Here is a 14,167-nt window from a genome sequence, read left to right as displayed (position 1 = left end):
TATATGGCAGTCCAAAAAAGTTTTCAAACCAGAGGAGCAGGTAGGTGGTCCGCCAGAAAAATTAAATAGATGGAGTGCCTGTATGTGGCAGTCGAAAAAAGTTTTCAAACCAGAGGAGCAGGTAGGTGGTCTTCCAGAAAAATTACATAAATTGAGTGCCTGTATGTGGCAGTCCAAAAAAGTTTTCAAACCAGAGGAGCAGGTAGGTGGTCCTCCAGAAAAATTAAATAGATTGAGTGCCTGTATGTGGCACTCCCAAAAATTGCTTAAAACAGAGGACCGGGTAGGTGGCCCTCCAGAAAAATTAAATACATAGAGTACTATAGCTAGAGCCAGTTGGACCTAGCAAAAAATAGCCAGTTTCCTATGCTTTAGTGTACAAAGAGGAGGAGAAGGAGGAAAATGAGGAGGAGGAGGAGTGGATAAATTATTCAGGTTGAGCTTCCTTCACCTGGTGGAGATTGGAAATTATGAGAAATCCAGGCTTTATTCATCTTAATAAGCGTCAGCCTGTCAGCGCTGTCAGTCGACAGGCGTGTACGCTTATCGGTGATGATGCCACCAGCTGCACTGAAAACCCGCTCGGACAACACGCTAGCAGCAGGGCAGGCAAGAACCTCCAAGGTGTACAGCGCCAGTTCGTGCCACATGTCCAGCTTTGAAACCCAGTAGTTGTAGGGAGCTGTGTGATCATTTAGGACGATGGTATGGTCAGCTACGTACTCCCTCACCATCTTTCTGTAAAGATCAGCCCTACTCTGCCGAGACTGGGGACAGGTGACAGTGTCTTGCTGGGGTGACATAAAACTGGCAAAGGCAGAAGGGAAATACTGGCAAAGTCAGAAGGGAAATACTGTTTCAGCTTGTGCACCAGGGCCTGCTGGTATTCATGCATTCTCACACTCCTTTCCTCTCCAGGGATGAGAGTGGAAAGACTTTGCTTGTACCGTGGGTCCAGGAGAGTGAATACCCAGTAATCGGTGCTGGAATAAATTCTTTGAACGCGAGGGTCACGGGATAGGCAGCTTAGCATGAAATCTGCCATATGCGCCAGAGTCCCAACGCGCAAGAATTCACTCCCCTCACTGGCCTGACTGTCCCTTTCCTCCTCCTCCAACTCCTCCAACTCCTCTTCTTCTCCCCATACACGCTGAACAGTGAAGTACTGAACAATGGTCCCCTCTTCTGTCTCGCCAACATTCTCCTCCTCTTCCTCCTCATCCTCCTCCACCTCCTCCGATATGCGCTGAGAAACAGACCTAAGGGTGCTTTGGCTATCAACAAGGGAATCTTCTTCCCCCGTCTCTTGTGACGAGCGCAAAGCTTCCGACTTCATGCTGACCAGAGAGTTTTTCAACAGGCCAAGCAGCGGGATGGTGAGGCTGATGATGGCGGCATCACCACTGACCATCTGTGTTGACTCCTCAAAGTTACTCAGCACCTGACAGATATCAGACATCCACGTCCACTCCTCATTGTAGACTTGAGGAAGCTGACTGACCTGACTACCAGTTCTGGTGGAAGTTGACATCTGGCAGTCTACAATCGCTCTGCGCTGCTGGTAAACTCTGGATAACATGGTTAGTGTTGAATTCCACCTCGTGGGCACGTCGCACAACAGTCGGTGAGCGGGCAGTTGGAGGCGGCGCTGCGCTGCCCTGAGAGTGGCAGCATCTGTGCTGGACTTCCTGAAATGCGCACAGATGCGGCGCACCTTCGTGAGCAAATCAGACAGATTGGGGTATGTCTTGAGGAAACACTGAACTATGAGATTTAACACATGGGCCAGGCATGACACATGTGTCAGTCTGCCGAGTTGCAGAGCTGCCACCAGGTTACGGCCGTTGTCACACACAACCATGCCTGGCTTCAGGTTCAGCGGTGACAGCCACAGATCAGTCTGCGCCGTGATGCCCTGTAATAACTCTTGGGCGGTGTGCCTTTTATCACCTAGGCTCAGCAGTTTGAGCACCGCCTGCTGTCGCTTAGCGATGGCACTGCTGCTGTGCCTAGAGCTACCGACTGATGGCGCCATGCCCACGGATGGTAATTCAGAGGAGGAGGTGGAGGAGGGGTGGGAGGAGGAGGAGGCATAGTAGGCCTTTGAGACCTGGACCGAGGTAGGCCCCGCAATCCTCGGCATCGGCAGTATATGACCAGCCCCAGGGTCAGACTCGGTTCCAGCCTCCACCAAGTTAACCCAATGTGCCGCCAGCGATATATAGTGGCCCTGCCCGGCAGCACTCGTCCACGTGTCCGTGGTCAGGTGGACCTTGTCAGAAACGCCGTTGGTCAGGGCACGGAGGATGTTCTCTGACACGTGCTTGTGCAGGGCTGGGGACCGAATACCGAGGGGCGGCCGCCGCCATGAGGTTTCGAAAGGCCTCGGTCTCTACCAGCCTATAGGGCAGCATCTCCAGGCTAAGCAACTTGGAGATGTGGACGTTGAGGGCTTGGGCGTGTGGGTGGGTTGCGCTATACCTCCTTTTGCGCTACAGCGTCTGGGGTATGGAGAGCTGAACGCTGGTGGATGCTGTGGAGGATCGTGGAGGCGAAGATGGGGTTTTCGCACGGGAGGTGTTTGGGCCGGGGTCCTGGGCAGGGGGCTGACTAGCAGATGACACAGGGGAAGGAGCAGTGGTGTGCCCGGCCGGAGGTGAACGGGCTTGGTGCCATTGAGTGGGGTGTTTAGCATTCAGATGCCTGCGCATACTGGTGGTAGTTAAGCTAGTAGTGGTGGAACCCCTGCTGATCCTGGTTTGGCAAAGGTTGCACACCACAGTCCGTCGGTCATCCGGTGTTTCTTTAAAGAACCTCCAGACTTCTGAAAATCTAGCCCTCGCCATGGGAGCTTGACTACGGGCAACATTTGGCGCTGATGCACCAGCTCTGGCCCTGCCTCTCCGTCTGGCCCCACCACTGCCTCTTCCAACCTGTTCTGCTATTGGACTCCGTCGAAGAAGCACTGTGTTCACCCGGCCTATCAACCCAGCTTGGGTCTGTCACCTCATCATCCTCCGATCCCTCAGTCTGCTCCCCCCTCGGACTTCCTGCCCTGACAACAACTTCACCACTGTCTGACAACCGTGTCTCCTCATCGTCCGACACCTCTTTACATACTTCTTCCACTACGTCAATAATGTCATCATCACCCACAGACTGCGACTGGTGGAAAACCTGGGCATCGGAAAATAGCTCAGCAGCAGCAGGACAAGTGGTTTGTGACTGTGGGAAGGGTCCAGAAAACAGTTCCTCAGAGTATGCCGGTTCAAATGCCAAATTTTGGTGGGAGGGGGCAGACTGGGGGGAAGGAGGCTGACGTGGAGGAGCTGGAGGAGTGCCGATTTCGGTGACATGGGTGGACTGCGTGGAAGACTGACTGGTGGACAAATGGCTAGAAGCATTGTCCGCAATCCACGACATCACCTCTTCGCACTGTTCTGGCCTCAACAGTGCTCTACCACGAGTCCCAGTAACTTCAGACATGAACCTAGGGAGTGTAGCTCTGCGGCGTTCCCCTGCTCCCTCATCAGCAGGTGGTGTCTCACCCCGCCCAGGACCACGGCCTCTGACCCCTGCAGTAGTTGGACGCCCACGTCCATGCCCTCGTCCTCTACCCCTAGCCCTCGGGTTAAACATTTTCCAAATTAAAGTGTAAACTTGAAAAAAAAATAATTTTGTGTTTATTTTTTTTTAGTTTTTTATTTTTTTTAACAAAACGATGCTATCCTATTGCTATGGCTAGTTTCTAACCTACACTGACAGCACACAACTGGATTTTGTGCTTTGCAAGATGAGTTTGAGCTATAAAATGAAATACAGCAAAAAAAAAAAAAAAAATCATCAGACTCTTCCTAATTCTACTCAAACCCCTAATAAATTGTCCCACTTTGGTGTTTGAGGTGGATATGCGTGTCACTAAGAGCTAAACACAACGGTCGCAGGTCTCCCAGCAAATTCCTCACAGTATGGTACTAGCTGCACTACTAGTGCCAGCAAGCCCAGCCACAAGCAAACAAAAAAAAGGAAAATATAACGCTATTGTAGGCCTAAGTAAGCCGTTGGGGTTCTCCTATGGCTATTTTGTAGCCTACAATGAAAGCACACTGCTTTGCAAGATGAGTTTGAGCTATAAAATGAAATACAGCTAAAAAAAAAATAAATCAGCAGACTCTGCCTAATTCTACTCAAACCCCTAATAAATTGTCCCACTTTGGTGTTTGAGGTGGATATGCGTGTCACTAAGAGCTAAACACAACGGTAGCAAGTCCCCCTGCAAATTCCTCACAATATGGTACTAGCTGCACTACTAGTGCCAGCAAGCCCAGCCACAAGCAAACAAAAAAAAAAAAAGTATAACGTTATTGTAGCCCTAAGAAGGGCTGTTGGGTTCTTGGAGAATCACTCCTGCCTAACAGTAATCTACCTGCACACTAACGCTAACCCTGACCAGCAGCAGCTCTCTCCCTAGCGGCATCCAGACACAGAATGATCCGAGCAGCGCGGGCAGCGGCTAGTCTATCCCAGGGTCACCTGATCTGGCCAGCCAACCACTGCTATCGACGTGTAAGGGTACCACGTCATGCTGGGTGGAGTGCAGAGTCTCCTGGTTTGTGATTGGCTCTGTTTCTGGCCGCCAAAAAGCAAAACGGCGGGAGCTGCCATTTTCTCGAGCGGGCGAAGTATTCGTCTGAGCAACGAGCAGTTTCGAGTACGCTAATGCTCGAACGAGTATGTTCGCTCATCTCAATATGTTATTCCTTGCTTAAAACCACTTAAGGCCCCCAACAGTCGATATCATGTGTCGATGAATAGAAATCTATCAGGGCTCTAATTTCTGCAATGAAGGGTCCAGGGCCCCTTAAGATTTTTGTGCTTAGTCAGATATGACATCCCTTAAATCAGTACAACCAATACTTCTGGCCCAAAGGACGAAGATAAAGTATTCTTACTAAAGGCCTTACAAATGAACGATGAGCTTGACTGATGGCCCAAGTCCTGTGTCGAAACGCATGGCTTCTTTATTTTTTTTTATACAATAAATGAAAACCTCTTAAGAACATTTTCTGTTCCTGAGGTCAGGACAGCTGAATCTAAAAGGGACCATCTGTTGCATCAATTTCTCAAAGTGCACGTATAGTCCTATCAGGTCAATATCCATCCTTCCATCACTTGCACCAAAAATGTGCTACACTTGGGCACCACCTATCGGCTCACATTTATTAACTGGTCTGAGCAAGTTTTATGTAGATTTTCTGCCAGTATTGTGCACCTAAAGGAACGTTTCAGTGCGTACTCACATCGGGTGCCACATTTATGTCGGTAAGTCCAACATAATTATGATGGACACAGTTTATGGGCTTTTCGTGTGTGAAGGGTGTGCCAATTAATGAAGACTAAACATTGGAGAGTCGAACTGCACATAATGCATAATTGTCTCTTTTTTTGACTCTCTATCTAAAAACTTTAGTACCCATTATGTGGGAGCTCCATTTTTCCCACGTTTTTAATCCTCTGATTAAGGTTTTTTGCTTCCCCCATACATTGTTTTTACAGGAATTCGGAAATGTAATACCAATATTCTGTTTATTAAATACTATTTATTATGGTAAAATAATAGATTAATAACATTTCTGGAAAGTTATTTCAAATTATTTCCTTATGACCGACCTTCTTGCAAGATATTCTCTAGAGTTCATCTCAGGTTGGAACAATATGATGAAACATTTAGGAAAGAACATACAGATGATCAAAGCCCAACTAGAAGCCAAGATGGCAAAGATCTCCATAGCCACTGTGTACTTGCCCTGAGCACTGAGGGAAGCTGGGATGTAAGATATCCAGACGCTGAGGAAGGCCAACATGCTGAAGGTAATGAACTGGGCTTCATTGAAGCTGTCGGGAAGCCTCCGAGCCAGGAAGGCAACAATGAAGCTAATGGAGGCCAAAAGAAAGAGATAACTCAACATGGTCCAGAAGGCAAAGGGAGAACCTTCATTACATTCAATGATAATTATTGCCACTTTGGACTGTGTGTTAGCTTGAGGGAATGGAGGAGTTAGAGACAACCAGGCGATACACAAAGAAAGTTGCAGAAAGGAACAATTCAAAATGACCATGTATGAGACCTTGGGATTGATCCATTTCCGCAGATCTGGTTTAGTGGCCATGAAAGCGAATATTACGATAACAGTTTTTGCCAAAACACAAGAGATGGAAAGAGCAAACGTCATCCCGAAAACCACCTGTCGGAGCAGACACGTTTCATGCCTCGGGTAGCCAATGAACATCAGAGGACAAAGGAAACACATTGATAGAGATATCAAGAGAAGACAACTGATGTAGTAATTATTAGCCTTAACTAGAGGGGAGTTTTTATGTCGAATGAACAACCTCATAACAGTAATGGGGACTAAGAAGGAGCCAAGACTCATGACGGTCAGTGCTGCTCCTAGTGTATCTTCGTAGGAAAGATATTCTACAGTTTTTGGAAGACATTGGGAGTTTTCCAGGTTTGGCCACTCATCCCAGGGACATTTTGAGCAAGAAACGGAATCTAAAGAAAAAGTAAAAGATATAATTACACTGTATATAACAGTCACTGTATGGCAATGTTATATTGGTGGTCGGTGGATGGTGGTTTTATCAAGTCAAGATGTGGTTGGATTCTTCTCTTATGAGATGGTCTAGTGATCTAAGATGACTTTCTTCTTTAATTTAAACCCCCTACACACATCTCCAGGACTTCTCCTGAGCTGCACCTAATCTCTGCAATGCACTACCTCAATCTATTCCTAACAACCAATCTTGAGGAAAGCTGGGGTCGAGTGCATTGTTCTTTGGGAGCTCCTCACTCCTACAAGGCTATTACAGCTATTATGGTGGTATTATCTAATCACAGCATTGTAGTATTACATTATAACAATGTTTTGAGCATTTGACTTTCATCTCATAATCCTCTACAGTAATGAATATGAGGCTACCATCATTTTATACACAATCATCTTTGCTTCTCATACATAAATGTGACTTGCAACTGTTTGGCCCATACTGAACGGTAAGTTCTGGTTGCACAAGAGGCAGAAACTCCAAGTGTGAATGCCACCATTAGTGATTAATTAATCATGAATCTAATGGTATGTTCTCTTTTTCCAACATTGACTAATTATTATGATGATCATGAATGTCAATGGGGCTTAAAGAGGACTTATCAGGGCAATTAGGGACACTAAACTAACCACAGGTTTTTATGGACCAGTGGTTTAATGCCCCAAATTGCCCTTTACCAAGTCCCTACATGGACCCTATAAAAAAAAAGACTGCCTAGAGATGGGTCTGATGAGGCACATTCTACCCCTTAAAATGTGCTCTTTGCATATGCGCAGTACTTTGATAAAGCCAGAGCTGCACACCACTGCATAGTGAAGGTAGGGTATAGTACGCCAGCTTCACCGTGTGACTGCGCAGTCATCAGGGCACCAAAACGAGGTAAGTATAGAAGTTATTTATTTGCAGAGAGGGCAAATAGAGATTTGAGAAAGGGGGATTTTGGACACTAAATCACTGGTCCATGAGGACCTGTCGGTGGTTAAGTGTACCACACTGATAGGTTCTCATTAAATTGGGGGGGGATGGTTAAAAGGATATAGCAGCAACTTTAAGGCTTTAAGTTAAAATCATCTCTCCTCCCTGCATCATGTCCTATTAGTGTACAAACAATCATTAAGTGTCTGATTGTCAATGTCCTACCAGACATTTGGTACAATGCTGTCACCATCATGTACTGAGAAGTGCCACACACTATACATACCCCCATACAGTGCTCAAATAAAATCGACAGATATACAATATTGGTTCCATACAATAAACATAATACTTCTACATAAATTATATGATTTGGTCACAACCCCCGGGTGCCAAAACTGTAAAGGAGCCACAGACAAGGCAGTAATGTCAATCCAGAGAGCAACAAAAATAACATTTCCATTTCAGTGTTTTTTCCTAAATATTTTTGACTTTGAGTGCTTTTCCTGGAGGATTAGATTACTGGAAAAGTTACTTATTATGACCCATTTCACCCCATGAATCTAGTACAGCCGCTCCCAGTCCATGTTGCATTCGAATTCCTCGGTATCTCCCAATATCACTGGATATGCTAATATGGGCTTCTTAGCCAATCACTGATTGGAGCACACTAGAAGTGCAGTGTAGTGGGGATCGGGAGTAGGGAGATATATTTTTATTTTAAATGTTATTACCCCTCCTTAGAGCCTCTTTGACCAACTCACCTGTCTGATTGGAGATCTCTCCAGGACCACAGGGGACACATTCATAGCAACACATGGGCTGTCCAATCTTAGTGGCTTTTCTGAAACCAGGCGGACAACTTTTACTACATTGTGAGACCTAGGGAACAGGAAAGCATAATAATTTATCCTTGTATCCATTTTGTATCTTATAATTCTGGCATCAATCCTTTATACTCTGATTCCAACTTCTCCTTGGTTCCTCATCATCTGCCCATCTCCAGTGGTGACAATAGACTTCTGCACTGACCACACTGCATTGATGCTGGGTATACATTCATGGCCATAAGTTTTGAGAATGAGACAAATGTTAATTTTTTACAAAGTCTCCGGCATCAGGTTTTATAATGGTAATTTGCATAAACTTCAGAATGTTATAAAAAGTGATCAGCCTAACAGCAGTTAATTGCAAAGTCAATATTTGTCTAGAAAATGAACTTTTTCCCGCAAAACACATTTCCCCTTCATTGCAGGAATTAAAGGAGAGAGGTTCTATTGTTTCCAAAAAGGGCTCCAAGGCTCCCAAGAAGGACCAGCAAGCGGCAGGAGCGTCTCTTACAAGTGTCTCAGCTTGGGGATGGGGCTCCCAGCATCGCAGAGCTCAGGAATGGCAGCAGCAGGTGTGAGGCATCTGCACGCACTGTGACACTGCGGAGACTCCTGGAGCAAGGCCTGGTGTCCAGGAGGGCAGCAAAGAAGCCACTTCTCTCCAGGAAAAACATCAGACTAGATGTGTCGGCCGGCCCCCTTATGAATAACGCCGACTGCAAGCGCACAAGATACAAGAATCTGACCTCTTATTTAGTAAGAGGTTGGATCAGTTTAAATCAACTTACCACAAATACATTTTTTTAAAAAACTGTCTGGGGAGAAAGGGGCTGGGGAGAGGATTATGGGGGGCACATTTGGTGGGGGTCATTTTCGGGGTGACAGGTCCTCTTTAAGCCACAGCTGCAGACAAAACAAGCTAAAACTCCCACCCAGCTCTCCCTATGGAAAGATCCTGCAAGGGAGTTGCCAATCACAGGCAGCTCTGGGTACGGTTTTCAAGCACCGAAAGGCCCATGAAATTGATTTGTAGCATGACATTCTGTGACCAGACTATTGAATTAACAATTTTTTGTCCTGTTTATTATCATACCTCAGTGATGGCAAACCTTTTAGAGACCGAGCGCCCAAACTACGATAAAGACCCGCTTATTTATCGCAAAGTGCCAACACAGAAATGTAATTTATGATTTATACTCCCTTCTCTGTCAGAGTATTCATTGATACCAGCACCTGAGGACACCAATAAAGCAGAAAATAGTCCCAGGTAGTCCTGTCACTTTAAAATAGCTCTGTGCACAGCAAGTCCTGGGCTGTCTGGGACTGCAGGAAGATACCTGGAGTCATCTCTGGTGATGGCCTGAGTGCCCACAGAAAGGGCTCTGAGTGCCACCTCTGGCACCAGTGCCATAGGTTAGCCATCACTGTCATACCTGATAATCTTCTATAGGCCAAAGGATTGAACTTGTGTTGATAGTAAATATTTCTCTGGAGGAGGTATCATAGCTGCCGACCTTGGCCTGGTATAAGAGACCTTCTGTTGTCAGCTGCCAGTTCACAATGTCATAAACTGCAGGTGAATCTCCATTTTCATCAAAAAACAGTTCTCTGCCACTGTTGAGTCTGAATCTAACCCTTTTCATATAGTGTAAGACCTGAAAGACAGGAAAAAACTGGACGTAAACACATTATTGTTCCATTATTATTGTGGAGACACATGACAATGATCCTAAAATTAGAAATAAATCATATTTTAAACCAATGATAACAGAGATGGTCCCCAATGCAGAGTCAGTCCCCCCACCCAACAAACATAATGGGGGTCATTTACTAAGGACCCGATTCGCGTTTTCCCGACGTGTTACCCGAATATTTCCGATTTGGGCCGATTGTACCTGAATTGCCCCGGGATTGTGGCGCACGCGATGGGATTGTGGCGCATCGGCGCCGGCATCTGCGAGACAGAAATCGGGGGGCGTGGCCGAACGAAAACCCGACGTATTCGGAAAAACCGCCGCATTTAAAAACCGAAAATGTGTCGCTTGGGAAGCGCTTACCTTCACCTGGTCCAGCTCGGTGCATTCCGGTGCGTTGAGATGCTTTTCAGCGCAGCAGCGCCACCTGGTGGACGGCGGAGGAACTACCTTCATAAATCCCAGCCGTACCCGAATCCAGCGCAGAGAACGCGCCGCTGGATCGCGAATGGGTCGGGTAAGTAAATCTGCCCCAATGAATAATAGAACTATTCTTTTCATATAGGGAAGAAATGGCTTATGTGTCCAACTAAGGCACCCCCTTTGTCTTCTGTAGTTACAACCCTGGCGTTTCCAAAAGTGGTGGGAAATCCAGGAACCATGTCTACATGACACATTGTAGAACCAAAATATCATCTAGTTTGTCAAAGTGCAAACGACCTAATAATGACTATCAAGGTCTTTCTTAGGGCTTTATTGGAGTTGCTCACCGTGAACAAGTTCATCCATGTTCAACATGTTACAAATTGAGATAAAATTCATTGAATTATTAGACATTCCCTAAGTAATTTTCTAGATATTTTGTAAAAGTAAGATATTAGAGCAAAAGAATTACCTGCCAAGGCATATAATTCTGTTTATCTGCACATATTGACAATGAAAATGTACCCTTCCCAGGTTGACACCTTCTGAGATCCTCCAAAGCGTTGGCCACCACATGTACCGCAGTATGGATATTGTATGAATGTCTCAAGTTGGACACATCAGTGTATATGTTCTGGATGTTTTCTAAGCTTTCAGTTCCTGTGCATTGTTTCACTGTCGGGTCAGGTTGTGAAGCTGAGATATTTCCGCCAGGGGCGTATGTACAATTAAACGTCTGCTCCCAAAATATCTTTGTCCATTCTTTCCCGAAAGACACCGAAGGATCAATATTATTGAGAAATTCCTTTAATCCCGGAAGTGTTCCACTAGAAAAGGCAAAGCCAATGGTTCCTGAGAGAAGGTCTGAATATTTCCTGATGGAGAATATATTAGTGATAGACCAAGCATCACTAGCAATGAGGACTTTCTTCGGGACATTATGTTTCATCCATTCATTCAAAACCGGCATCAGATCAGCATCATTGCAGAACACCACCACAACTTTAGATGTTGACCTCTTAATGACTCGGATAATGTGTGGGGCGTTGCGATCTGGTTGACTCATTAGAATATTCTCCATGTACTCCACACAAGCCCCGGCCTTGATTAATTCTTGCTTAACCAGCTGGATTCCATATTGACCATAATCATTGTCAGCAGCTAACAATCCCACCCAAGACCATCCATAATACAATACAAGACGAGCAAGCCCATCAGACTGGAAAGTATCACTTGGGACAATCCTGAAGAAGGAAGGGAATTTTGTTTGATCACTCAGAATAGGACTGGTGGAGAACTGACTGATCTGTAATTAAAGTAGAGTTAGAATAGTTTTGTAAGGGAACAATTAAAAATTTGGTGAATAAAGACAAAGGTTCATCAAATACAATGTCTAATCCTACATTTACTGATCAAGAGGAAGTTTAAAATACACCATAGTGGGGAAAAATTCCTTCCTAACTCCAAAAAATTCCTGGATCCAGGTCCCATCTCAAAATCTACTTTCAAGAAGGACATCATGGCCCCTGTTGAAATGGCCCAGTACACATTAACTATTATATATCATCACATAGAAAGGCCCCCCAAATTATTAGATATTTCTTAAAGGACGCTCTATGGCACCCCTTGACACTCACACTAATGGGTCTAAACGTGTTTTTATGTAGTCATGGTTTGCAACATGTATATATAGTACATTGCTGGCTGTATATAGTATATATTCTGGTCATGCTCTAGGTCAGTGATGGCAAACCTTTTAGAGACCGAGTGCCCAAACTACAACAAAGACCCGCTTATTTATCGCAAAGTGCCAACATAGAAATTTAATTTGTGATTTATACTCCCTTCTCTGTCACAGTTTTCATTGATACCAGCACCTGAGGACACCAATAAAGCAGAAAATAGTCCCAGGTAGAGCTGTCACTTTAAAATAGCTCTGTGCACAGCAAGTCCTGGGCTGTCTGGGACTGTGGGAAGATACCTGGAGTCATCTCTGGTGATGGCCTGAGTGCCCACAGAAAGGGCTCTGAGTGCCACCTCTGGCACCAGTGCCATAGGTTAGCCATCACTGCCCTAGGTGTTTTACCTGTGGGTGTCTGGTGAGTCCCAGGATATGAGCCATGGCTATTGAATGGGTTGAGTGAGAAGCGCCAACAATTGCAGTGAGTGGTGTCTCCTGAAGACAGCGGTAGTTAGGGATGGCCGAATCAAGACCGGTCATCACTTGTAGGGTTCCTTGTAAAGCAAGGTGAGGCGTATCACAGGTATCATACATTTGTATTCCTAAAGTCACATTAGGCAGAAGGTTGGGGTCGTTGTTGATCTGCTCCACTGTGAATAGTGCGGTCTGAAGAATTTGGTAATTTTCAGCAAACCTTGATTATTAAAAAGGACAGTGTTAGATATAAGTTAGTAATGATGTAGAGCTACAGTATCGTCCTATCTGATCTATTGGAAACTTCACAGTCAAGACCATGGTGCATTCAAATCCATAAACATGTAGATTTCTACTGAGAATCAAGAAATGATTATGATGTAGAGCACCTCACAGATTCCCTTCCTGCTTCACCATGGATGCAGGCCTATGTGTTTGTAAGGACATGGCTACCATCATATAGTGAATTGTAGCTGATAATATAGTTGTCACTCTAGAATAGAGTACTAGTACTCCTATTCTGTAAATATGGACACACCACAGTACTAGTACTCCGATCCAGTAATCCTATCTAGCCGTAGTTTTATTCTCCCATTTAAGATATAGGTTCACTTGTGGTGACCTTGCCTGGCTAAAAACATCTTCAAATACACTACTTACATGGTACACAGTGTCTTAGGTGGAGTCTCAGTAAAATAAATTTCTGGATAGATCCTGTCTAGATAAATTGGGAAGATCAGTCCAATTATTGTGTCTCCCGGCAAAGTGCTTCCCCTTAGTTCTGAGGAGTCTAATCTGCATTTTTGGTCATTCAGCTTTTGAGAGTAGAAAGCGTGGGTGAAGCAACAGAAAACAAGGGCCCAAATGGCTAAAGACTTGTCCGTCATCTTGTTTCATGAGGAAATTAGACATTTGGTTATGAAATATTCAATATTTCTCGGAATTTTGTCAAGTAATCTAAAAAATAAAATTTCGGTGGTTCTATGAAAGCCACAAAGCAGGTCAATGACTAAACCCCTGTGATTTTACTGGACTGCACAAAGTGTTGTAGGTTCATCAGACTGTCCTCTCATATTTATAATGCTCACAGAACAATTATAACATTAACCCTATATAGACCTGTGAAAATCCCTATTCATAGTCCTCATCTGTATCTATTTCTTAAGATGAAATGAGTCCCTGCTGCCTTGAAGAGATGATGAATTCCCTAATTTTGCTGTCTCTCTGGGGAGATGTCATCATCATTAACTTCTCTGAGATTAATTCTCTTTACCTCACATACTCCTGAGGAGTTACAAATTTTATATTCATAAGAGAAATACATAAAGTGACTTTATACTTGTTGAGTAATTTGTTTTTTGAGTTTTTTTATTTTATTTTTTTTTATCAAAAGAGTTTTTTTTTATCAGATAAAAAAAAAACAGATACTACATTATAGATAGAAGAGGGGTATATCATTACAGTTACATCATTATTCTGTCTTTTATATAACTAGAAATGGTTGCATCTGCCTTTTTGCTTTACATTTGCAACTTTTTGTT

General features: G+C 44.6%; 1 protein-coding gene across 1 annotated transcript; it reads right to left on the bottom strand.

The window, feature by feature from the left end:
- Positions 1–5,651: 5,651 nt before the first annotated feature.
- On the bottom strand, positions 5,652–13,513 carry LOC140128586 (extracellular calcium-sensing receptor-like). Its single transcript, XM_072150285.1, has 6 exons — positions 13,287–13,513; positions 12,558–12,846; positions 10,944–11,777; positions 9,788–10,009; positions 8,289–8,406; positions 5,652–6,556 (listed from the first exon to the last, which is right to left on the bottom strand). Exons 1-6 carry the CDS (start codon positions 13,511–13,513, stop codon positions 5,652–5,654), a joined length of 2,595 nt encoding a protein of 864 aa, XP_072006386.1.
- Positions 13,514–14,167: the final 654 nt, after the last annotated feature.

Source organism: Engystomops pustulosus, chromosome 4, assembly GCF_040894005.1.
Source record: "Engystomops pustulosus chromosome 4, aEngPut4.maternal, whole genome shotgun sequence".
Lineage (NCBI taxonomy): Eukaryota > Metazoa > Chordata > Amphibia > Anura > Leptodactylidae > Engystomops > Engystomops pustulosus.
This window is presented reverse-complemented; position numbering and strand designations above follow the sequence as displayed.

What these genes read in the sequence shown, in the direction of transcription:
- LOC140128586 (XM_072150285.1), bottom strand. Translation starts at nt 13,513, where the DNA reads ATGACGGACAAGTCTTTAGCCATTTGGGCCCTTGTTTTCTGTTGCTTC. An exon ending in GACTCACCAGACACCCACAG is followed by an intron (nt 11,778 to 12,557) that starts GTAAAACACCTA and finishes CTTTAATTACAG; the next exon opens with ATCAGTCAGTTCTCCACCAG. An exon ending in AGAGATCTCCAATCAGACAG is followed by an intron (nt 6,557 to 8,288) that starts GTGAGTTGGTCA and finishes CTTTTTCTTTAG; the next exon opens with ATTCCGTTTCTTGCTCAAAA.